The following is a 25,283-nucleotide window of genomic DNA, read 5'->3' as shown; positions in this document are numbered from 1 at the left end:
GTCCCTGGATGAAGCTGTCAGAGTTGGGCGCTGGGTTTGACTCGTGTCTGCCAGGCTGCACAATGAGCCTCTTCAGTCAGTGGAACACCAACGTCAGCCTGTTGTTCTTCTGTTCCTGCCTCATCTTCTTCTTCTTCAAGAGAGAGAGAGAGAGAGAGGGCTTAGAAATGAAACAAGAGTTCACGTTGAGTTCAGAGCTGACAGAGCAGGAGACGAGATAAGAACCTGCATTCACACCACTGACCTGACACCATGCACGCATCTATACACCGGCAGCGCCCAGATAAGATCAGATACAGAGACAGATTGCCCAAGTGTCTGCGCTCATGCTGCTGATGATGGAAAGATTTTATGGTTCTCCTTGTTTGCTTGATTTACAGAGCAACAGCAACAACAAAAAAACCCGCCTGTTTTTGTTGAAATTATTTTTATTGCAGTGTTTTTCAGGAACTATCCTGCTGTGTGTGTGTGTGTGTGTGTTTCTTTCTAAACAGATTTACTGTTCACATATCTTCTTGAGGAGGTATTTATATCTCAGAATCTGAGAAATGGCAACCTTTTTTTTTGTTTGTTTTATTTTAAAAACTATTCTCAGAATCGAGAGTCTCTGATCTCCGTAGCTAAATTGCACAAGCCCTCCACATTCCAGGTTTAAGAATATCTCTAAACCTGACACATGGGCTACTTTTCGTACCCCATGTGTATGAAAAGTAGCCCTAATGCCCATGACCAATTCATCTGGTTCCCATCCAAAACATCCTGGTCCAAACTGGGAAATTTTTATGGGATAGTGTGAAGAAATGTCTTGCAGATGGCTCCTCACAGTGCTGGACTTTTGGAGAAAAAAAAATGTCAAGCTGCTTTGAAAATATTCATTTTTTTAACCCCCTTTAGGACAAATTGAATGGTTAATTGAACTTTTCAAATGCACGGATGAGCGGCTCATCGGCTGAAGCATGCATTGAGTAGACCCCCAAGTGCTGGCAAGCTGACATTCTTATTTCTGCAATGGGCGTAAATGACGTGTAGATTAGCTTTTAGGGTCGGATTTTGGAGCAGGTGCCCACAGAGGCAAACCCCCAGCAGCTTTGAGTCCTATCGCCCATATTGCTGAGGCCCAAAGGAAATGAGAACACATCTTGCATTCACTGCAGCCACAGGGTCACAAGGATAATAGGACTTAGAGGACCAATGAAATAAATCAGTATTATGTGTCAGTGGGGTATTTTTGGGGGTCCGCGGAAAGGCCAGTCAGCTTATTTTTCAAGTTGTTTTATCCAATTGCACAGCTGTGACTGCGCTGAAAGAGTGTTGGATCCAAAACAAGCAGATACGTGCAGGCCTGAATTTATAGACTGCTTTTGATTTGTCTTCTTTTATTTGAGAGCGGCACGCTTCCAGCCAGCTCAGGCAAATCACTGAACCTTGAGGAAAATAAAAACTAAAAAATGCGGCCAAGTTGCACAAGATTACCATTACAGATATGCATGCTAAAACACCGCTGACCTTTGGGATGATGGAGGCTTTCATCAGTAATTTGCCATCAGAGGAGAAATCAGTTGCAGGAGCTGTAATGTACCTAAACTCACGTCATGGGTTATGTAACCAAGAAATTTCTTTCATCTTGTCCTACTTTCATACTGCTAATCTAAATCAGTGTGGTTTGATCCAGTCAGGCTAATGCAGCTATGGAGAATCAATAATTGGATGAAATGACTCTTGGGAAACCACCAATTCCAACTCGAAGAGAAAATAATTCCAATCATGCCATTCCACGCAATCCTGCAGGACAACATCCGCTGCATCCCTCCGTTTGTGGGCCTAATCTCCTTGCCTAAAGGAAGCAACTAAAAAATGGAGGGAACTGCCAAAAGGTCTGCCCAGATGTTAGGCTGATGGAGCTTCGCACCTGCTGCCGCTACAGGGCAGCTGTTCGATTGTACTGTGGGACAAAACACCCACCACATCCCTCCAGAAAAAAAAAACCAAAACACCCGATCTTCCTCTGACCTCAGCTTCCTCCGAGTGAAACCTTGAAGGAGAGCTGCTCTGATCCGCCAAACACCATGAGCTGAGGCCCATAACCACATCCACCTCTGGCAAGGGGAGACACCTGTATTCATAACAGAAAGAACAACTTGGTGTTTGGTTACCTTTCATTAAGAGAACATCTTTATTAAATTTGAATTGTTTCTAAGAGGTCAGAGAAAAACATGGCAACTAGAAATAGTGGAAGTTTTCCTCGTGTATCATATGACTCAGTGAAGTCACATCAGCCGCTCGGGGAGGAAACAATTTCTACATGTAGGACTGTAGGAACAGCTCTTATTTAGCAGATCTACTTTATAAAGCTGAGAAACCAAAGATCATATGGAGTTAAATTGAGCTACAGAGGAGGGCTGAGCAGAATGTGACTGATAGGACTGGTTTAACCCAACCACTGTTACACATGGGGTTAGTGTGGCCCTTTAAAATGAAGATTACTGAAAATTGAAAAAAATAAAGCCTGAATTATTAGCCTTCTCTCTAAAATAAACTTTTAGCATTTTTTCTTATTTATTAGCCATGTTTAGCACAATGAATGGAGGAAGTCAATGTAAGACAACATGCTAGTGATACCCCACATGTCCCTTGCAGCATTTAGGCTAACATTAGCATTTTGGCTCATTTTAGCTTATACACTAGTTTTAACATCCTGAATAGAGTAAGTTCATCTTAGTCTATATGCTTGTGACTCTCCACATGCTATTAATATTATTTTAACTAAACTTAGCATTGATGCACATTTTTAGGATCAGAACGCTGGGTTCCAACAGACGGGCACACCTTGGCAGGCCCCGTTTAAATTTCTTCAGACATGTTCTAGTTGTTTTTGTAACGCACTTATAAATTCCAAGAGTTAAATGTGCTATACACGTAAACGTATTTTCTCACAGACCACCTTTCACAATATTGGCAGGGAGCATTGAGACATGGAAATCTCCCCAAATTACAGTGTGGATGCTGTCAGCATAACTGAAGAAATTTAGGAATTGCTTCAGAAATGTTACAAAATGGAATAAAACAAAAACCAAAAGCTTAAAATTCTGTAGGCAAGTGTAGAAACCCATCAAAAGTCTTCTAGGCTCTACGGGCTGATCAGGAGGCCCAAACAAGATTTAAATTCTGTCAATTTTTTGTTCTTTTTTACAAAGGGCAACATGGCTGGACGACCAAAAAACAAAATGCTTTCATTTGCATCCCAAACAACACTTCTATCTCTTGTTTGGATATGCAGTCAATAATGACAGGAAGCCCTTTGCACTGTGGACAGTGAGCAGAGAAAACATGGCTGTTCGCTAATAACACTGAACATCAGATTCACGGATTCTATAAGACCGCCATAAGCTCTGGTAAGCGTCTCCGAGACCTTCATTACCTGCTTTGACCGACTGTTGGAGGGAAGAAGCACTCAAGTATGTTCGATTTATTTGCAAAAACTTAGTGTCGTCACAAAACATGGTACAAAGAAGAAGTAACAAAAAAACACCTCTGACATCTTTGAATTGCTTCATGTGCTTATTCTTGTAAAGACATAGGGCAGATGATCAGAAAACAGCACAAAAGATTGATTAAAAAGCCCTTAAGAGAGACAGAGCCTGCCAGGAGAATGTCAGCAATAACATAAGGTCATTTTCATTCACAACATTTCACCACAAATAGGGAACATTCAGGGAGTTTCATCAGTAAAGACACAAAAAGAACAAACACATCAGAATTAAATTTAGAAAAGTAAATCCTGCTCAGAGAAGACAGGACATAAAATAAAATGTGATAAAAGTATTTACAGAAAAATAAATGACACTTGCACTGTAAGACATCGAATAAAAAATAATTTACATTGCATGAGACGTCAAAGTTAAGTAAGAAGTTAAAACATTCAACAGAATAGAAAAAAAACATCGTGTACTTAAATAAAAAAAACAAAAACAAACACCTTTTGAAACCTCTGTGCAAATTCTTTTCATTTAATCCATCACGATCACATGTACACTGTAAATAATGCCTGAAGCCTGGCTGCTTGCATCTGTTAGAAAGTCAATATTTAGTAAAGAGTGCATTGCTTTAGAGCTAAGTGCAAACAAATTGCTTTTTTTAAAAAAAGTTGTGCATTAAAATCTGAGTTTTTGGCGGTTTATACTTTAAGCAGCGATAACCTTTTTCCTTGTAGTAAAATATCTGATAGAAAATCTTTTACAAGCTACTTACTATATGCTTCTAAATTCAAAATTGAACCCACAGTTTTAATGGCCAGTGATATAGCTATAGATATATTTTTAAAAATTTAAGATTTCCTTGGTAGCACAGTCTCTAAAAACGTCAGCTTATGTTTGCTTTGCTCCCCGATCAGAGGGAGCGGAGAGCTGAGGCCGATGCGCTCCACCTGCAGGGTGATGGCGGCTGCAGGGGGAGAAGCAGGAAGTTGATCCTCCACCGTCAGGCACTTTATTAACTGTGGTCCCCTTAAGCTAAAGACACTTGACTGCCAAAGCGAGCTGCTCTGAGTCACACCACTCCTCCTCTGACGAGGGCGATATGTCATTTAAGCTCGGCGTTCAGGCGTCGGACACGCAGCTCTGGATCTTATCCATCCACACCTGAGCGCTGGGCGCATCGGAAGAACAGAAGTTGTAGACTCTCTTGTTGGTTTTCAGCTAAAGGGCCATCAGATAAGAAAAAAATAAAAATTATATATATATATATATATACATATATGTATTGTATTGAAGATAAGGTAAGTGCAAACTTTTCTAATTCAAAATGTTTAAATATAAAATTGAAGCATTTATCCATGGACAAACACTTCCACATCCTGATTCTTTATTATATATATCCAAAACAAGATAAACACAAGCAGATGATGAAGTTACATGATTACTAAGAAATCCAAATATTTTCTATGAAGTGAGGTTCTGTGAAGTAGAGAGTCTGCCTAAGAGGCATGTTTGTTTCTGATCACATTAGTGCTGCAGTGAGAGTAAAAAGCCTCTTTTCAGTCTAGATGAGTCAAACCTAAAATGTGAATATTCGCCTGTGTTTTCCTCAGCTGGTGTCCTACTGAGCAGAATGATTCAAAGCTCTTTTCTGCTGCTTTTAATGAACAGAAAAGCCAAAGACTTACATATTTTAGGATGAGACAAATTGCCAATGTGAAGTCATATCTCCCAACCAAACACCGTAAAAAAGGGTTTGATAATTCGTCTCTTCTTCACCTATAAACCATCCAAAATGCAGCAGCCGGTTCTGGCTTGTTTTAGGATGGATTTTGAGATTTTATTTCCTATTTTTAGAAATTTAAAAGGCTTATTAGCCTTATCAAATAATATCTCTGTGATTTTCTGAACATATACTAAGAACGTAAGAGTAAGAATGCTTAGTTCAACCAACCAGTTCCTCTTAGATGTTTCTAGATCCAAGCTAAAATTCAAAAGTTATTGAACTTTTGCAATTTGCGGTCCTAAACTTTGCAATGGTTTACCTCTTCACGGACAGCCGAGACGTTTGAGACTTGAATATTTGCTCCGGACCAATTCTTATTCTATGACATATGATTCTATCAGAGTTTAAGATTCTTTTACGGCGACAGTTTATGGAGAAAATTTGTATCTTACCTTACTTTTAAATATCGTTTTCTTGTTCTTATTGTTGTTATCTGGCTTAGTCAATGTCTGTTATTTTTATGTGCCATGTAAATAAATTGACATTGGCATATAAGCTCTGCGACGCCTGAGTTCAAGGAATCATTTACGATCCGACACATTGCTGTCAGATTTAAGCCTGTCGCAATAAGCTCTTAATGAATTAATCAATTAGTCGCGTGATCAATTTATTTTGCATATTTAAAATATTTTCCACTTCAAGTGTGGAGTGTTCTGTGCAAAATTAAGGTTTACTAGTAGTTCAGAAGGCAAATTTGCATTATTATGCCATTATCAATATATTACTTGAAAATGGTCTCAAAAACAACAATTCCATCATTTGTCGCAATAATGAGACAATTTTTCATCCAGGTCAGATGAGACAAATTTTGAGCTGATTAGCCACTATGACAAAAAGTATGTTACAGTTGATCCTTTTAGAAGCTAAGGACACTATCATCAGGCATGGTGGTGGTTACATCATGCTGTGGGCCGTTTCATTACAAGTGTTATTTGTGCGTTGCATAAGAAGGAAGAAAACCACATCAAAATTCTTCTACTTCATCACAAATCAACGAGATTAAAACCAGACTGAGTGTCCAAGCGTTAAATCAAAACGCTTCGCGTCGTTTCCAAACATCAACATGTACTCACGTCAAAGAAAGCCTTCTCGTTGATGTGTTTGGGGGCCCCTATGGTGGGCGCGGCCGGCGTCACAGACTCCACGTCGCACAGATCGATGTGGCCCCTGCAGTTCGTGTCCTCGCCGGTGTCATAGTATCTGAGCTAAGAAGGCATCAGAATTAACCTGCTGCTCCGTGTTCGGTCGGAGCGTCAGTGCAACGAGAAGCCGCCCGCTCACCTGGTGTTTGGTGACGTCCAACACAAACCAGCGAGGTTTCCAGGCTTTCAGCAGAACGCCGCGTTTGTAAAGGATCCCCTCATAAGACCTGGAGAAGGACGAGAGCTAGTCCATCAGTTTTTATTTTCTGGGACAACAAACCCTGAGTTAACAACTTTCTGTTTTTTACTTTTCCATTGTTTCATTTGCACAATTGGGAAAAATCGGAGTAATTTTGAGCCCCATTAATAGAAAGAAATAAGGAACAGAATTTCAGCAGTGATGATGTTAGGTTTCTGAATCACTTCATCTTTGTAAAGTCATCTGTCAGAACGTCATTTGGAATTTGAAAAATGAGGAGCAGATGCAAAAACCATCAGAAAAAAAAGAAACGGACATAAAGTGGATTTTAATGACTGTTTGTTCAGCCCAGAAGAAAATATCCCAACATCTGAGCCAAGAGACTGTACTTTAACCTCTCTGTAATTGTAAAATCACACACCCAGATTTTAAGCGAAAGTACAGACAATTCTCACAAAGATGACACGGAGCATACCGAAGGGCTGAATCACCTTCCAAATCTGGAAGGCCAGTGAATCAGATGTGTTCCTTCTTGTTAGTCTCGGAGCTCAGGACGTTCACGACCCACCTGTTCTCCTCGTTCTTGGGGGTGAACTGGTTGTAAAGTGTTGCAGCGCGGCGGTTGATCCCGTTGGCTGTGGCCGTGCTGTGGTCGTCGCCCAGGCCGCTCTCTGGCAGGTGCAGCATGGAGCGGCGCTGGAAGGCCTGCAGGCTGGACGTGGGAATGAGGCCTGAGAGGGACAGCGACTGCTTTCGGAGCTGCAGAGAAATGCACATGTACGTTACAGATTGCAGAAAATGTTATTTGGTTCGTAGTTTTGCCTAATAAGACGAAGCATCTCTTTCTAAAAGACGCACGTTTCCTTCCTGCTTGAGATCTTCCAGGATGCTCATACGGACTCTCTCCAGAGTCGTCTGCCATTTCTCAGGGCCCTGGTTCAGCTCTCCCTCCAGCCTCTCGATGTCCTGCAGAAAAAAACAAATTACCAAAGCGTCAGGATACACCCTATAAGCTGAAACCTGAACCTTTGGGTACAGACGCTTACAGTGAGAAGTTTGGTGATGGCGTCTGGCTGGGCACTGCTCACGTTGCTGTAACACGGCCAAACGATCCTCCTCTTGCTGTTTGCGTTGGCGTCTGCCTCCTCCGTGCTCTCTGACCTCACCGCCATCATCCTCCAGTCATAGCATGGTCCAGTCGACAGAGTTTCCTCTGTGAAGAAGTCCCATTTAACCAGGCTGGGGATGCTGACGAATGGCTTCAGTATCACCTGCACAACAAGAGCTGGGAAGGTTAGTCTATAGAGTCTATAGTGTCTGTTTAAGCTCAGCAGGGAGTCATCTCTAGTGGCATACGGGTGTTAAATCACACTTCAAGGTTCTTTTTGTACCCATTTTACTTTTTCCCAGGAAATATTTACCCAACAATCTGTGAAGAAAAATGTGAAGGATTTCCTCAGCTGGATTATCACGGACAGCTGGAACAAGCTCAGATTATGGCACACATGAAGCTTCCGGCATCGATGCAATTTAAAATGAAATCCGTTCCCCCGTGAATCAAAGTGGACATTAAATAAGGACGTGGACAAGCACTGTCCCACTACATTCCTGTTTGGACAGTCCAAACCAAACTGTTACTTTTGGGGGGTTTGCAAACCCAAGTAGACTTTATTTCTATCATCATTCTACTCACAATCACCAACCTCCCAATTATGAAAAACACAATAGTTTTCCATTATTTCAAGCTCAGTTCTGTCTAATAAAGGGTCAATATTTCTCCAGAAGTCATTTCAAGATTTATAAGCTGTGATATTTAGTCACTGATGCAGTGGAAAAATACTAAGAGATCAACAGAGGAGATTACGTCAAGAGTGAAACACAAAAATAATATGTGGTCTAATCCCCAGTATCTGATTAAAATGCTGATTTAAAGCCCTCTTAGCTGATAGGTGTCAGTAATGCACAACCAGCTGCAACACAGCAGCGGTTTGTACTGTTGAGGTCCATTAAAAATCAGGCTTTGAACTCAAGTTACCAAAAGTTCGTCAAAGAAGATAAAGAGAAAGCTGTCCAGAAGACCAGCGTAAAAAGGGATTAGACGGAAAAATCTAGAATACGGAGGAAGGGTTTAGTAAAAGTAAAAGTCTGACAGCGGGCTTAAAGAGGAGCAGACATGTTTCATCTTCAAAAGGACGACACACTCAACCAGTTTTGTTTAAAGTTACAGTTTCTTTTTAAGTTTAATGAAATTAGCAGAGCTGAGATTACAGTCCCATCAGGAGGATGTGGGTAATTTTATGTGGGTAAACATAAAATAATCCTTAACAGCTGCAAAGATTATATCCGGTTATGAGTATGCGAAAAATGAATCCCCACACAGGTACTGGCTTCTGTCAGACATCGATATATTTCTAATCATTTTGATGTAGTCAGATGGTTTACACCGGTAAATATGAAAATAATGAGCAGCTAGGTTTACTGAGAAGTTCTGAGCAACATTTTAAAACTTTGCTAAGTTTAGTTTTGAATTGCGCGAAAAAATTGGAAAATAACGGAGCGTTTTACAATGTGGCAATGACTTTTACTCACTGTTTAATTGCACTTCGAATAGCTGCAATTTGAGCGTTTGTTGAGCAGCAACTGATTTGACTTAATACTGTCAATTAAATTAGACACACGTGGTGCATTTCACTAAACTGGAACAGGGATTGTTGCTGAAGCTGAAATGTTTTCCATTTATTTTACCATCGCAGCGAAGGAGCGACAGGAAGCAGAAAGACTCACTTCGCTCTCCGAGGGGCTGTACAGGTAGTTGAAGAAGATGGGACTCCTCCGGTGCATCCTGTTGATACAATCCCAGATGCAGATGCCTCTACGGCCCTGTTTATCCACTTTGTCCTCAAACAGCAACCCTGTTTAAAGCAGAAGCAGGTGGAGCAGATGAATTCACGAACCCGTGAGTCTGCTGGAGATCGTTTCAGCCAACGCAAAACAACAAACAGGTTGCCATAAAAGTTGGAGAAAAGCAATTAGTATGCTGGTTTGTAGAAATGGGAATGCCCTTTGAAGTGGGAGTAAATAAACAAAAGAACCAGCAGTGATACCACAAAAACACATGAAAACAACCTATTAAAGTTCAAAGCATGAACTGATGAAAAGTTGATAGTGCATTGAAATTCAATGTATATATTTCTACACCTTGAATTTTTTCAAATTACAAACTCAAACTTCGGTGTATTTCACGGGGTTTCATACATTAATTACCCTTGTGTTGAAATGAAGGAATGTGTTTCATTCCAACACAATGTAATATGTTTATAGATCTGTTTGTTGGAAATCATGAGGAATTGAAATGCTTTTTGTTTTGTTTTTTTCATTTTCCATCCCACAGAAAAGTGATCCAACCTCTTTTTTTTTTGCTAAATTTTATGTTTATCTTTATTTGAAGCCATAAAAATAGGAATAAAATTGATTCTTTAAAAATGACCACACATTTCCGAGAGTAGATATTTATCTACAATTTTATGAGCTGTCCTTTTCCAAAAGCCCTGTGACATTTGCAGCGCTAAAGTTTTATTTGGCTGGCCTGAGAGCCGGAAATGGCTCTTTAGGCTGTAAATGTTGCAGCCCCCTGGTTTAAGGCCGATGTGCTGTTGAAATACCTCTTAAGATTATATAATAGGTATTTAATATCTTAATCTTAAGAGGTATTATCACTGATAACAGATTGCTGTAACTATGTATCGCTATCCTTCCACTCTGTATTGTTGAACTGATTTGTGTTAATCTATCACATAAAACCACAATAAAATACATTAAAGTTTCAGGTTTTAACATGAAAAAAAAAACGGGAAAAGTTAATTGGGTGTGAATACTTTTGCAAAGCTGTGACAGTAACATTGACACCTGTGGCCTCACAACGCTGTCCAAGACTATTTTCATGTTTTCTACTCACTGAAATTGTTTCCTTAGTGACCTTTATTTGAAAGTGGTTCGACAGGAAACAGGGTAATGAGAGAGGGGGAAGACATGCGGCAAATGTCGGCAGGCCGGGAATCGAACCTGCGACCACCGCCACGAGGACTAAAGCCTCAATACGTGGGTTGTGCTTTGCCCCTGCTCGACCACACCACCCTGAGATTGTTTCTGGGTGACAAAGTTCAGTATAATAAATTATCTTCCCATATTCCTGGTTTAAACTTTAATGACACTGACCGTGCTCCAAGCGCTCATAGTCTGAGTCCAACAGGAAGTTCTTGAAGCGGTTGGAGTTGTGGTGATATGCCAGGAACTTTAGATAATACTGATTAAACTCAAACTCCATAGGATGTTGCTCCAGAATCTGCAAGGACATTGAAAAAAAAAAAAAAGAAAAAGAAGAAAAGTTTAAGACAGCTAGAGGCCGGGAGGGAAAGTCCTTGAGTCTCTCTCCATGTGTGGGACAGCTGAGATGCCTCTTTGTGCATCGGCTTCACATCTCTCCAGCGTGTACACGAGAAACAGGAAGGAGCATCTCCTATACTCTCAAAGGTCAGTAATATCGCCACCAGCAGACACAGGCCAGACTGGACTGTGGCTCTATTGTTCCCATTCAGAAGGGTGAGGTGGCCAACAAGAGCGCTGAATATTTGAGGCCACCTGGGTCTCCTGGCAAAAACAACAGCTGTTTTAGAGATGAGGCACATCTATTTTCAGCTCTTGTCCGAATCTCTTCTCCCTTCCCCTGTTTATAACTCTCCAGACCCCAGAAACGCCGCCAACCCGTCTCGTTTGCCAAGCCTACACTTTCAAAAGACAAATGCAGTAACTATGCGTTGATGTAAGTGTATGGGAGTGGGTCTCTGAGACCTCAGGAGACAAACACAACCCCCCCCCCCACAGCATTTTTCTGATTTTGCATTTCTGAGAGGACAGTTTTCTGGTCCTCAGCTGTGGGGGATTCATTCTTAAATCTGCGCCTCTCCCTCCTCCTCCCTCCCATCTGCCCCCACAATGCCTGAACTACACCCAAGTTCTCCCCTCTTCCTTTCTTCAATCCCCAAAACTGCAATCTTCCACATGCGGCTTTAAACAAAAAGCGAACACTGAAACACGCGAGAACAGACAGTTCGACTCTGATCACCGAGCATCTGGGTAGCAGCCTCTCTGCACACGCTGAGGTGCAATAAACTGTAACACATCCAGCTCTGAGAGGTGCCTAGCTACACAAACATCTAATTAACGACAGCTGAACTGCTCAACTTGTCTACTTAGTTTTGAGGAATCTCATGAGCTCACAAGCAAATCATGAATGGAGTTAAGAGTCACAGGGGGAAAGCTGAGGAGAGGCACGTAGCAGAGGAGGAGATGCTGGAAGGTTCGGCGGCTCTGCGGTAGAGAGGCGTGAAGCTCACCTGGTGCACGCAGTCCAGGAACTGCAGGAAGATGGGAGTGAAGCCGCTGCCCTGGCTGCTGGGACTCAGATTGCTCCGCTGGCTGAATTTGTGGCCGAAGGAGAGCCAGTCTTTCTCCAGGAGCACCTGGAAACCTTCCAGGGTTCGATAGAAGGGATCGCTCAGCAGCTGGATCAATGAAACAACCTGAGAGGAGAAACAACAGATAAAAAAATAATAAAGACCACAGCATTCATCAGATCGACCATTATCACGGTAAATACCATCACACCTGCATAATACGGTTTCATTCATTAGAAATGCAAAGTCAAATCGACCCTGAGTCAGGAAAGACTAGCGGGAAATTTCTAAATCTCATCTTTTTCCTATCGGTGAAAGCATCTGATTGCTACCAGGTCAGGCTGACAACAACACTACATTATTGATAAAAAAAGAAAACATAAAAGCTACCCGTTAAACATGAAGTCAGACTGAGCACAGAGTTGTAAAAAGCTAATTAAAGGAAACTATTTTCTACAAGATAAGATATTATCTTGTAGTTTATTTAGGGTGTGATAGCATAGAGAATTTAACTATAAGCAGATAACAGGAAGGCTGAATGAAATAAAGACAAGTTGCTCAATTTTATGCTAGAGTTGTCAACTTCTGTATTTCATGCACCATGTTGGATTTGGAGCGTTTAGATTTTAGAAATCTAGGAATTAAGACAAGGATCAAGTTGTTAACTCTGCCATTTATGCCGACATATTTTAAAAAGTGTTGCAATGTTGTAAATGTGAGGAAGTTGAGCAGATTTCATGGATCATCAAGCCGTTGTCTTAAAATTGAATGGGTCTATTTGAATGGGTCGATGTTGATGTGATCCCGGTTTGAATAGTGCATGAGCATTGGGACCAAGCGTGTGAAAATCAGTTAATTTAGAGGCCAGTTCATTGCAGAGTTTTACATGAGATGTTGATTGTTATTAAATCACTGCTGAGAAGTTTGATTTATAAATTCTCTAGCTGTCGGAAAGAAAATCCCTGAAGGAGAAAAAATACAACTTAGAAATATTTTAATCTTTTTTTTTGCATGTAGTCAATTTCTAAAGACATGAGAAAAAGAAAATTTGGTTTAACTTCAAATTAATATTTTAGCTACCAGCTATTTTTGCTGAAACCCTAAAATGCAAATGCAAACAATGAACTGACCACCATACAACATGCAGTTCTGACTTCTGATCCTGACAGCATTTAAAAAGAAAATCAGAGCATTCTTTTATGCTGATGTTGCACTAAATGATTAAAATGAAATGAGTGGAATTGTGACATCTCTTGCTGAGCTCATAAAGTATTGTGGTCATGTCTCTTTTCTTGATGTTACAGCCCAATAAAATGACAATGCACAATGAACATATTATAGCAATGAAGTAACTGAATTTTTCACATTAATTTTTACTCTCTGTTGCCAGAGATAGTTTCAAAAACAATCTCTAAATGACATATGTTTTATGCAACACTGCTATTCAGAAATATATCAAGGTTATTAGTGCAATTTTGTAATTTGCATAGACAGGCAAAGTCCTGATAACTATCAAAAATCATCCTTCATCGCTGGACTAATCAAACAAACTGAAAGTTGTAGTTATAACATTTATGCAGAATCTGTGATGTATCAACTTGCTGAGCCGTCCACATATAAATTGAAAATTAATTCGTTTTACACATTTGTAACCCCGAGTCTACTTTTTACTTAGATACTGTTCGGGTCAATTTGACCCGGCAGTCAAGTTGAAGGGTAAAAAAAGATTAAAAAATGTCCAATTCTATATGTTTCCTTGCAGCTATGAACCATATTTCACCACACACACACAAACACAACACACCACACAAATACATGCGCACGCTGACACACACAAGCCCACTTTCTCACTATTTTCTTTACTTCACTAGGAAACTGCGAGAAAGCAGGTGATCATACAACTTTTGACAGGAACATTTTCTGTTCCCGTGGACAAACTCCACCCACCCTGAGTGGACACTCAGCAGAAGTGGAGAAAAACATAAATACTCCCTGCATGACTCATTTATCTTGATTTTAATCAGCGGGTCAATTTGACGCTGAACAGTATGTGTGTCTCAAGTTCAATTATAAAGATCACCCATTGAAAAAAAAAAAGTGTAATATAAAATAATTTACCAAAGGTCAATTTCAAGGAAATTATTGTTTTTTTGTGTCTAGGTTTTTTTCAGTGGACATAAAAAATGTAAATTCCATTTTTTATGTCCAAATGAGTAAATGAGTAAGTTGTCGTCATTGATCCTTAATTTCTGAGAAATAATAAAACATCATTGTACAAATATTGACTGAAATGGTTAGTATTGGAGTTAATAATCAGATACAAATGTTTTGGAGGAAGTTTTTGGTTTCTGACACTATTGCATGATTAAACACTCCCTGGGTCAAATTGACCCACAAACATTTTTGCTGTACCCTAGAAACGAACATAACAGGAGGGTTAAAAAATAAAAAACAAAAGCTAATTTCTCAATATTTATTATCGAAACCACTGAGGCACACCTGTCCAATTTTTACTAAACAACTATCAAGAACCACTTGTCTATACATGCTGTGTTATCTTGCTACTCTCTGCCCGCGTCCCCTTAGCTAATGAGCCCTGACGCGTGTTGAATGAGCAAGAAACAAAGTTTATGTTTTCCCTTGTGAGGTTTACTAGAAGACCCTGCCCTAAGTGGTGAAAAAAATCCCTTGAGCTTTGGCAACTAAATGAAGCCTCTGAAGAAGTGCGATGAACAGTGTTTAAGAAAAAAAAAAAGCAAAGACAGTTCTGTATCCTGTCTGCTGGGTACCTATGAAGTGAGGCAGGGAGAGCCAAAGCATATGGATCCCATTTGTTAGTGCTGGGGCCGAGGTGGACCTGGCCTGCTGGAGCCGGTGGCCCATGGAGAAAGATGCTCAGGGCCGAACACGTGCCGCGCATGAGGAAACCTCAGAGCAGCAGCGTGGGGCCTTACAAGCCTCATAAACATATCAGGAGACTTACATGAGCGCAGGTCACCATGGAAAACATGAGCTCAGAAAACAAATAAAAAATGCTAAGATACTGACAACAGATCAGCACTTAGACATGTTTACATACCTACAAAATCAGAACCATGAGCCCAGAAACCAAGATTAGATTTACGACTGATTTAGTGAAGCAATGATGAAATACTTGAGAGTTTATTATCATATCTGGATATCAGAGACACAGCCGATCAGAGGATGAGCGGGAAGAGGAGAAACGGCATATTTATGAATCACACATGGCTGTCTCTGAGGTGTGGTGTGAAGGTACTTGTTTCTGCTTTCAATCTCTATAAACTACTCGGAAACAAAGTATGACATGATAGGATTCCTCAGCATGGCTGCACAAACTAACGATCTACGGGAAGCTCTCCACACGTAAAACAATCAGCAGGAACCAAAATGATTCAAAGAGGCATTTAAACCAAAGACATTTTTGCACAACACACTTGCAGCACTAATCAAATCACACGAATCCTCTCTGTAATGTGGACAGCACATGGAAACTGGGTGTCTCACTTGAGATCTTAATCAGCAGAGATCTGCCAAAAGTCTTTGTGGATCAACTGATCTCACTCGCTTCCTCACATCTGTATGTGTTTAATTGTGTCGCTCAGGAAGGCATTAATGCAACTCTCTCACTTGTGTGCTGATGTCCCAGCCGTCCTCCAGGCTGAGCAGAATGGACGAGCCGCTGTCCAGAAGCTCCACCAGAGACAGGGCCAGCTGCAGGATCTTGTGAAGCTGTGAGACATTGACATATGTGCACATGAGCAAATATAGACACATTTACCCACCATGGACATACTGCCATGTTTGGTCTGGGGGAAAAGGACTTATTCAGCGCTGCTAGATTCCCACAGATTGTATTGTGTGCCAAGTGTAAGGCTGCAGGGGGCCAATCAGATAACTAGCATGCTCTCAGCCCTTCTTTAAGAATGTGTTTCCTTTGGGAAAATGGCTTCAGAGTGGATTTATTCACATAATTTATCCATGATGTGAATCTGCTATACAGGATGACCCTTTCATTCCCACATAACTTTCAGCCGGGCTCCAAGTGAATAGCCTGTTGTAGATTTGTTGGCTGTTAGTCACCTGCAGCATCCACTCAGATTCCTCCAGGGCTTTGAGGAAGGAGTCTTCCGAGTCGGACAAAGGGGCGCTGGGGGCGCAGGCCCTCAGCAGCTTCTTAAATGCAGCTTTCACCTGACGCGCGTCTGCAAACTCCACCGGCACCAGTTCACAGTTCAGCGAGGAGTCCAGTCTGAGTCCCTGTGTTGTGTTCACAATCAAAGGCAAGAAACTGATAAATTTAAATGTTATGGATTTGTTGTTGTAGTATTAAGAAAACCTTAGTTTCATTATCAGAATTTGTCATTTGATGGTAATTTGAGTTAACAAGCACCTGAACGCTGGTACAGTATTACATAGCTGAGGGGTGTAATTTCCCAACACTTACCATAACTGTAAACTCTGGTAGATGAACATTATGTTAAAGCAGACCTACTATGCAAAATTCACATTTTGCACTTTTTATACTTTGAACTGCTTCTAAAAACAACGCTTAGAAGAAAGACCTCTCAATTATTAAGTCATAATTGACTGCACTGTTACTTAGCAACCCTAGTCAAGCCCAGCCCGTTGCCTGGCAACCCAAGCTGAGCTCCAGCATGTTTGGCCAGCTGGTTTTACCACTGTATGGCTGCTGGAAAAGAGAAGTGTTTGGTTATTGACTTACTATCCAGAAACCACTTGATGCATTCTTGTTGATGGTGCTGGAGGCTCCACTTCTGCTTTTCAAAGATGTATGGTTGTACAATTGCGCATGTGTTTGCAGCCATTTTCACTTGCAAGTGTAAACATTGAGTTTTGGGGCGTGGCCAGCAACAGCTTATTTGGTTTAAAGTGACAAGAGGTCCTAAAACGGTCCGTTTTGAAAGTTCAAAATAGGCAGAACCCAGCAGACTAAAATTTTACTGTCTAAGAATGATTTTGTGCAAAAAAAATTTAATGAACATGTTTTGTGTAGCCCATAGACCTATACTAACTATTTAAGGAAGCACAATAAATCATCTTTAAATGTTCTGCATGCTGGGCTACTTAACACTCTGCCATAGCTTTCAGGCAAACATTAACAGAAACATACATGTCAAATCGCAGGGAAGAAGTATGATTCCTATAGATCACAACAACAATGTGACCATAACCTAAACAGCTAAAAGAAGTATTTGAGCCTGTGTTCACGGTTCATATAAAAGTAGATTTTAGGTCAAAACAGAATGAATGAGCTACAAATATTTGTGAAAAATAAAACTTATCGAAGCTTCTGGTATTCTCTTTCTCACCCTGAGATGTGACTTTTCTCCAAAGATGTAAAAGGCGGCTCGATGCTTTCGTAGTTGAGCCTGCAGACTGCTGCTTCCTGCAGGGGGCGCCAGATCCTTCCCTGCCAGTCTGGCGCCCACGTCGCCCTGTGACGGATGCTGAGAGAGTCTGCCGCTTGAACGCAGACTGGCCCACATGCCTGCAGAAACAATATAAAATTAATAAGTCACATACATTCGCACACATGCAGGAGCCGGCTTGTCTGAATGACACTAACGTACACATGCTGTCAAATACACTACGACTGAATAATGAATAACGTAAGACATGCAGACTGCATTCACATGCACAGCCGTTCAATTTGGATTATATAAACACCTTAATGTTCTGTGTCTGCCAGCAAAGCAGTTGTCTGTGTGGATCTGAGATATTAGAAGCAGAAGTTGCTGGAATTCTTAGCGAGTCAACAAGTCTACAAACCAATTTCTATGATAGCCAGCATGCCATAATGTCCAAACATCGTAAATCATCATTGAGAGAAGTGATTTTTTTCCACAAAAATCACTTTCGGGCCTTTTGAATTTCATTCATTTTTCCAAATGCTTTAAAGCAGACAAGTTTTATAGGAGCTTTTAATCATTTAAACTAAAATCCCTTCAAAATATGCTGAAGTTTATTTTGAAACGTATCGAGTTTTATAAGCTCTCTGTAAAACGTTTCATAGCTACAATCAGTTAACTGTTTACATTTGAAGCCAGACCTGACGACAGGATTAAGATGACTCAGTTATAAACAGAAAAACACCGGGGTCACACATACAGCAAATATATCCCTGAAATATATATATCGGGGATTTGTATTCCCTGGCATGCACCTTTCTTGCTTAGTTGATGTGTCTTCTCTGAGCTGCAGAATTTTCATTACGTTTGAGTCTTGTTTTATGACAAATGGCTTCCTCTCCTTGTCGTTTTGGACCCGGCTCATAGCTGACCACAGCAATGCTGAGCCAAGACATGAACAACAGAAAAGACCACATGAAAGCAGCCACTATGGCTTGTGAAAAACCACAGCTCCCAGAGGAGTAGCAGCAAAGTCAGCCATGATTAGTAGGATGTTACACAAAGGTCTAAGCAAGAGCTGTGCAGCAGAATGAGCCATGTTATTTGACCTCGTTAGTGAGCGTTTGTGTAGATTAGAGAAAGCCTGAGGCTCTACAGATGTGTTAGACAGGAGGGGAAGCAACAGTTTCACTATACCTTGATTGTGGATTCTTTCCTTAGTGGCAGGTTTTTGGTTTGAGTGAGCGAATAGTTTGTCTCTGTACTCAAGCACTGGGTGGTTGTTGGGTACAGGAGAGAGGATGGGGCAAATTAACGTCACCATAACAACCAAACCTACAACCTCACACACATGCAAACAAACAGTAGACTGGGCTATATGTAGCAGTCAAAATCAAAATTCTTTGTTTTAATCACTGGAGGAATGATTGTCATACATCAGCATGCATGAATGAATTTTTCATGTTATGATTGGTGGAGTCTAAAAAAAAGAAAAGAAAAAAAGACCAGATTTAGGTTTATTTTGTGCAGAGAACAACATTTTGTGTTGTTCCTAAGAGCAGTGCATGATGGCATCCTGGGCGAGCGCCCAACTTCTGGTGTCACAGACACAGCTGATCACATTCCCAATCACCATTAAAGCCCTTTCTGCAAAAAGAGCATTTTTTAATATTGTCACAATTTTTGCCAAAAGTGATTTTTTTTGTGCCTAAATCATCTTTTAGCAGAAAAGAAGTATTGAATTTTCTTTGCCAAAATCACTGGCGAAAGAATTGAACAGGATGAATGGATGGACAAATATTAGCATAAAAAAAATCAAAAGATCTTCTACATACACTGTATAAAAAAACACAACCTTCTTTTTTGCATTGTTTGATGTTATTTCAAGCTAAATGCTTTGCCTGAGGTCAAAATCACTTTAACCCACTATAAATGACAGCATGATTACATGTTTTAAACTTTCTTTAAAATCAGATTTTAAAAATCTAATTAACATGGAAAAATTCAATCATAGTTTTGGTGCCACAGAAAATCTTCGGTTAAAAACACCTGCGTATCTTTTTATACAGTATATACAAACCCCTAGAATAAAATGTAGAGATAGGAAAAAAACACAAACAATGTTTTAAGATTCCTTTCTAAAGAATCTTCAAGAACAGGTCTAAATAGTTGAGTTTTTGCACAGCTAGATCAATTGCAGCCAAGACTCAAAAAACAAAATTGCCTCTTTTTTTTTTTTTTTTTTACTGAATCATAAGTCATTAATCAAATATAAATTCAGCCACCAGCAGTGTTTAGGATTATTACACCTTACACTGTGCAGACCACAGGGAGGCGCCTGTTAACTAGACATGTAATTAAGCAAGTGAAAACTCTAATAACTTTTTTGAGTGTCATTGCGCCCCTCTCCCAGTTGCTGCCGTGAGTAAAAATGGTTTAGCAAACATTTTTCATAAAGATAGCATGACAAATCCTTCTAATTTTGCAACCAAGCAAAGAAAACAATCTTAAAACTGAAAAAAACTTAATTATATCTTTAGGTTGCCAAATATTTTCCCAAGGTTTTATCTTACATGCGGTTTTCGTAACTCAAGTTGATCAAAAAACATGCACTCGCCTTTACTGATAAGACCAGTGCAAAAATTTAGGAGGTGATGTGTCATACTTTCAGCTCAAAATCCGCTGAGTCAATCTATTTTTGCCTTTGACTTTTATACTGAATTGGTGAGTAACGGGTGAGATATGCTGACTTTGAGACAAAAACACTGTACTGAGGTTTCTTTCTGAGAGTTCACATTCCAACACAAGCAGTCACAATAACGTAACAGCTTAACGGTACATTAAGTCTTCATCTGGAGGATAGCATTACAGAATTGCTAATGAGTCCGGAAAACTACAAGCAAAAAAACCCAGAAAAAAACTGATGCCATTTATGAATTTCACCCCAATGAAATATAAATATTTCTAGAATTTTCTCACTACACAAAGAAGCTTAATTTTCACAAATGAAGAATTAAAATTTATGGAGCCATTGAATTTACACGGATCTCATCACCGTGACTTTAAGGGATTAGATGAGAGCTACAGTGTTGACGTGACACTTGTGTTTCATGTTTCACCTGGCAGCAGAACCACACACAACACCAAATATTTGAAAAGCAACATCAAACACGCACCTCCTCTGGTGAAGCTGTTTGAGAATGGGATCTCCAAGTGGACGGGAGCCATCTTTGATAACCGCGATGTTCTTCTTTCACTGCCTGAAGGCGAAAGAATGATGCAGCAAACAGGATGTAAACACAAGTCGCACGCTACATGTATAGAGTTTCAGAATGAGAATTAGATGAAAACTGCATTCACATTATGTCTATGTAAGCTTATAGTAACACAGCAAAATCTGCTTGTTTGTTTTTTTCCCCTCTAGAAATCCTTTCTGATCCAAAAACAAGAGTTACTTGAGCTAAATGTGCAGAAACTGTCTGGGTTAGCAGGATTCAGGCGGGGTTGGGAGAAGTCAGAGATGAATGAACCGAGGAAAGACCTTAGACAGTCTGGTGATTCTGACATAACCTTTTATTGTACCAATTTCCTTTTAAATCCCTTAAATACAAACAGTCTCCTTTTCTTTCTCTGTCTCTTTTGCTGGACACTCACGCATGCACGCACAGAAGTATACATAAAGATAAGTCATTAAAGATAACTGCTGACCAGACTCAAAAAGGGAGAAAGCAATTACCTGGGAACAAAGAAAACAAAACAGAAATAACTTCGACAAATGCTACTGTGCACTTTCTTTTTTATCGGAAGAAATGAACTCTATGTGGCCTCTTGTCCCTTCAGAAAACAAGCTTAGTTTTTTTCCCACAGGAGCCCTAATGCTTCTCCTTGAAGCTAAATCAGGTGAGGTAGGGGCACGGGCATCAGAGAAGGCAGCTTAACCTGTTGATATTTACTGATTATTTTTTAGTTCAGTTAAAATTAAAAGTTGTCTTAATCTTTCAGCTCAGAATATTATTGGTTTTATAACAGTAAAAGTTTTTTTTTGAACCCGACAAACCAAGAATGAACATGCAATTTAATGAGTAAAATTATGAAATTATGATAATATCTTATTGTAATTTTGGTTTGTGTGTTGATATCACTCCAGCTCCATTTACCAACAATCTTCATATCCTCACTTACTTCCAAGAGCAGCCTACATTTAATAAATCTGTCCCAGCTTCACTTCTATGGGTTAATTTCTAAAGAGACATGGAAACTAGTACAGGTCAGAGTGTGTCTCAGTTGGGAAACCTTAAGGTGTGTGAGCAGTCCGACTGGCAGCAAAGGCAACAGAGACTTTTGTTCTGTTTGCTTTAAGCAGCCCTTTCTCATGCCCCCCGCTTTGACTAGGAGCCATTACTGTTAACTGATAACATTATTGGCCTTCCGCCATATTCATGCTCTGGTTTTCAGCTGCTGTGCAAAGCAGGCCAACTGGTACTGCTCTATATGAAAATCCATCTTTACTGCTCTAGCTGGAAAACCATAATAACATCAGACTGCAGCAGTTCGTCAACATGCAAACAAATTTGATTTTTTACACTACAGTAGATCTACAAGATAAACAGAGGCCAAACATTCTCAGCAGTTTGTCATTAAAAGCAGATAATGTTATATACAGCAAGGCACAAAGACATCTGATTATCATCAGCGTACGGTGTAATTTTGTTTAAGTTTGTATGTGAAAAATTAGACGACGATTACAGGATAAAAACGTAAACATATTTAGTCTAAATAAATGTTTTTCACACTATATTGTAACCATCGCTGGTGGTACTTATATAGCTTGTAGTAATACATGGTGAACCATTTACAACAATTATTAGAAACTAAAGATACTTTGAATGTCATGTACAGTATCTAAGCAAACTGAGGAGTTTTTCAAATATATTTATTGTTTCTTTCTCAAGAAACTTTTCAAAAGAAAAAAATCAGAAGATAAAATTTTAAGAACTTTCTCTATAAACTGAAAAATACCACAGAGAACTCGGAACAGCTCCTGGTGAATATTCATGCTATACAAGTCAGATATATATGCCTGGGAATGACATCAAGCAAACAAAACCAAGCTTCTAGATCGAGGTTCTAGGTTCTAGGTTCAAAAACTAGAGGAATTTGCTAATTGATATTCTCAGTGTCCAGGCTACTGTTAGCGATACAAGCTGCTAGTAATGCATTTCTCAGCATTTTGTGCTTTCAAACATTACAACTTCAATGAAGAAGTTGGTATAGCACTATGTGGAAAGGTCTGACATAATAATGGTAAAAAGTCCAAACAACACTTATTTACAGCAGCTAGAACCAACATTTATATGCAGGGCAGCCATAATGGATTTTGAGGTTGAAGTTGGTACGAAAGAATTTTCCTGAATAAAACTTTACCTGATGATCAAAAATGTGTCACATAATTAAATATGATCATGAAGTACGAGTGGATACTAATATATTTTGTTTTCTCTGTTTTGATACCAAGGCAAAAAACAACAACCTGACATTCATAGCAAATGGGCTTTGCTATGAATAGTTTTATTGAACAGTAGTTGAACAAACCAGTGGTGCAAATACTATTTTACCTGGTGAAAGGCCGATAAGGGAGCGATTGGACAGGGTATTGGTGCCATTAATTTTGAAAATGGTTGGGATGGAGTTAAGGATGGCTTGAAGGTACTTCTCCTGTTCAAGACTACTGGATGAATCTGACGAGGAGGCTGGTGCTGAAGACGAAAACAGAAAAGATAAGTTTAAATCATAAAACTTGTGTTTTCTTTTCCAAACATGGTAATGTTTTTGCCATAATTTTTGCAAGTCGTAATCCAAAGTAGCAATCTAGCACATTTATTACCAAAAAGATCAAGTTTCTAGAATTTTCTGTGCCTCTTAGAAAGCAAACCCACATGCTGAGGATGGATTCTGTGACTTGAACAGCCCCACCACACTCTTGCCATGGAAGCCTCCTGAGCGCATAAGCACAGCTTTGGTCCGTGGATGTTTCCAGCACACAACAGGCAGACGGTTGTGCCTGTAACATCGTGCTACTTTATGTAAACTGCTGTCTTGCACGGCCTGAGGTACAACCAGTAGCCCTGGGTAGCTGAAGAGAGTGTGGGAAAAGCAGAGTTGTGCTTATTTTCAATGTTTTCCAATGTTTTCATTGGGGAAAACAAAGTTAAAGAAACTCAGGTGATCAGAGGGCAGCCGTACCTGCGGCAGAGGGAGTAGAGTCTGTTTACGGCTGTGATCCTGAACTGATCGCCTGATTTGGAGCGAGACGAGCTGACGGTGATGGTGCCTAGACCGAGACGCTGATAGTCCCGGAAACAGGACTGCTCCACCAGCTGCTCCATGGTGGACCTCTCGGACGCTCTCAAAGTGCTGCTGGGTGGTGGTTCTCCATCATCGGATACTAAATCCGACACAAAAACACAGAATTACATTAAGAAACCTTTATCCTAGTCTATTTCTTTTGTCTTCACAGTGAATTCAATATGTAAAAACATCTATTTTCTCACTTGAAATGTCATCATCTTCTTGCCAGGTCATCCGGCTGCCTCTGTCGGCCTTCTTCAGCGAGCTCTGACTACCTCGGCCCATGGTGATCTTTCCTGCCCTCTTCGCACCTTTGACAATGGTTTTCGACAGTGTTCTGTGAGGAGAACAAAGCAGAGCTTCTATCTAAGGCTTCATTTCATTACACATGATTGTTTTAAAACATGGCATTTCTGCCCTGAGGTTGCAAACCTGAAGCCAGTGTTTCTCTCTTTTGGTTTAGGAAGGATCAGCTGAGGAGCCGTTTGTCCTGCTGCAAACGCAAATGAGCTGAAGATGGACTGTGGGTAGCGGATTCTCTGCAGGTGCTTCCTGAAGATCTCCACCACCTCTGAGCTAACCTCCTCATCAAAAGCTACTTTTATTAACTGAAACAGAAAAACAAATACGATTACTTAAAAAGCCACAACTTTTTAACAAAATATCAGACACCAATCTAAAATTTACTCTAGAAGAGAGAGCATGTAAAATTCTCGCTATGAGCCTGTGTGTGGGTTCAACAAGGCACGCACAGCCAGTGCAGAAACAACATTGTGCACAGGCAGAACAACTGGGCTTAGTTTGATCTGTAAAACGACAAGAATGAACCATAAAACAGTTTTACAGGAGAGCAAGTTGAAGAGGACAAAAACATGCTTCACATAAACAGCTTTTGTCTTTGTTTCTGAGAAGCTTGTAATATCAAGACCACAGGGATTTTTAAAAGATATTTCACACTCAGTGGAACTCCTTCCAAAAGTATGAACACACCCATAAATTTCAGGTTCCTTTTTTTGTTGACAGACATTGCTATCAGGGGATATTAAAACATCAAATTTAAGTGAAACAATGGAAAATAATATGATGCTTAAAAAAGTGGGTCTCATCAAGAATCAAACTCTCTCCACTCTGAGCTGCTAGGCTGTGATTTCACCACACATTCATGGAAAAGGTTTATATATGATGAATACATCGCTTCAGCCGTTTCCAGAAACTCCTACCAAGCTTAACAGGGTTAAGGTCAGATGACTCTGGCAGCCATAACATGACTGATACCAGTTTGGCCACAGCATGGAGGAGGATTGAAGGTCAGCGTCAAAGAGCATGACACAGTTGGGACCTGTTATTTCGTAGGATGGAGAAACCCAGCACTGCAGGTGATCGCAGGATGAAGGACCGTCCATATTGGTGGACTTCCAACACATACACTGGCATTCAAACAACCATAAAATCGTAATTTGTACTCCCTGCGTCACACTGACTGTTACAGAGT

The 25,283-nt window shown here is 40.2% G+C and overlaps 1 protein-coding gene across 2 annotated transcripts in view; it reads right to left on the bottom strand.

The window, feature by feature from the left end:
- Nucleotides 1-3,451: 3,451 nt before the first annotated feature.
- The window catches only part of sbf2 (SET binding factor 2), a 103,772-nt gene continuing 81,940 nt past the window's right edge, over nucleotides 3,452-25,283 (bottom strand). The window contains exons 24-42 of one of the 2 annotated variants that reach the window (XM_023332147.1): nucleotides 24,224-24,399; nucleotides 23,995-24,128; nucleotides 23,687-23,888; nucleotides 23,380-23,576; nucleotides 23,059-23,199; nucleotides 20,620-20,703; nucleotides 18,641-18,715; nucleotides 17,405-17,583; nucleotides 16,155-16,331; nucleotides 15,702-15,803; nucleotides 11,994-12,179; nucleotides 10,816-10,942; nucleotides 9,385-9,512; nucleotides 7,647-7,871; nucleotides 7,459-7,566; nucleotides 7,169-7,359; nucleotides 6,541-6,628; nucleotides 6,333-6,464; nucleotides 3,452-4,694 (exon numbers count right to left, since the gene is read on the bottom strand). In XM_023332147.1, coding sequence (XP_023187915.1) covers nucleotides 4,596-4,694; nucleotides 6,333-6,464; nucleotides 6,541-6,628; nucleotides 7,169-7,359; nucleotides 7,459-7,566; nucleotides 7,647-7,871; nucleotides 9,385-9,512; nucleotides 10,816-10,942; nucleotides 11,994-12,179; nucleotides 15,702-15,803; nucleotides 16,155-16,331; nucleotides 17,405-17,583; nucleotides 18,641-18,715; nucleotides 20,620-20,703; nucleotides 23,059-23,199; nucleotides 23,380-23,576; nucleotides 23,687-23,888; nucleotides 23,995-24,128; nucleotides 24,224-24,399 — 2,751 coding nt within the window. In that variant the 3' untranslated portion in view covers nucleotides 3,452-4,595. The remainder of the gene's footprint in view (nucleotides 4,695-6,332; nucleotides 6,465-6,540; nucleotides 6,629-7,168; nucleotides 7,360-7,458; nucleotides 7,567-7,646; nucleotides 7,872-9,384; nucleotides 9,513-10,815; nucleotides 10,943-11,993; nucleotides 12,180-15,701; nucleotides 15,804-16,154; nucleotides 16,332-17,404; nucleotides 17,584-18,640; nucleotides 18,716-20,619; nucleotides 20,704-23,058; nucleotides 23,200-23,379; nucleotides 23,577-23,686; nucleotides 23,889-23,994; nucleotides 24,129-24,223; nucleotides 24,400-25,283) is intronic. The other variant, XM_023332148.1, reaches the window with a different exon arrangement.

The sequence above is a fragment of the Xiphophorus maculatus genome, chromosome 4 (assembly GCF_002775205.1).
Source record: "Xiphophorus maculatus strain JP 163 A chromosome 4, X_maculatus-5.0-male, whole genome shotgun sequence".
Classification (NCBI taxonomy): Eukaryota; Metazoa; Chordata; class Actinopteri; order Cyprinodontiformes; family Poeciliidae; genus Xiphophorus; species Xiphophorus maculatus.
This window is presented reverse-complemented; position numbering and strand designations above follow the sequence as displayed.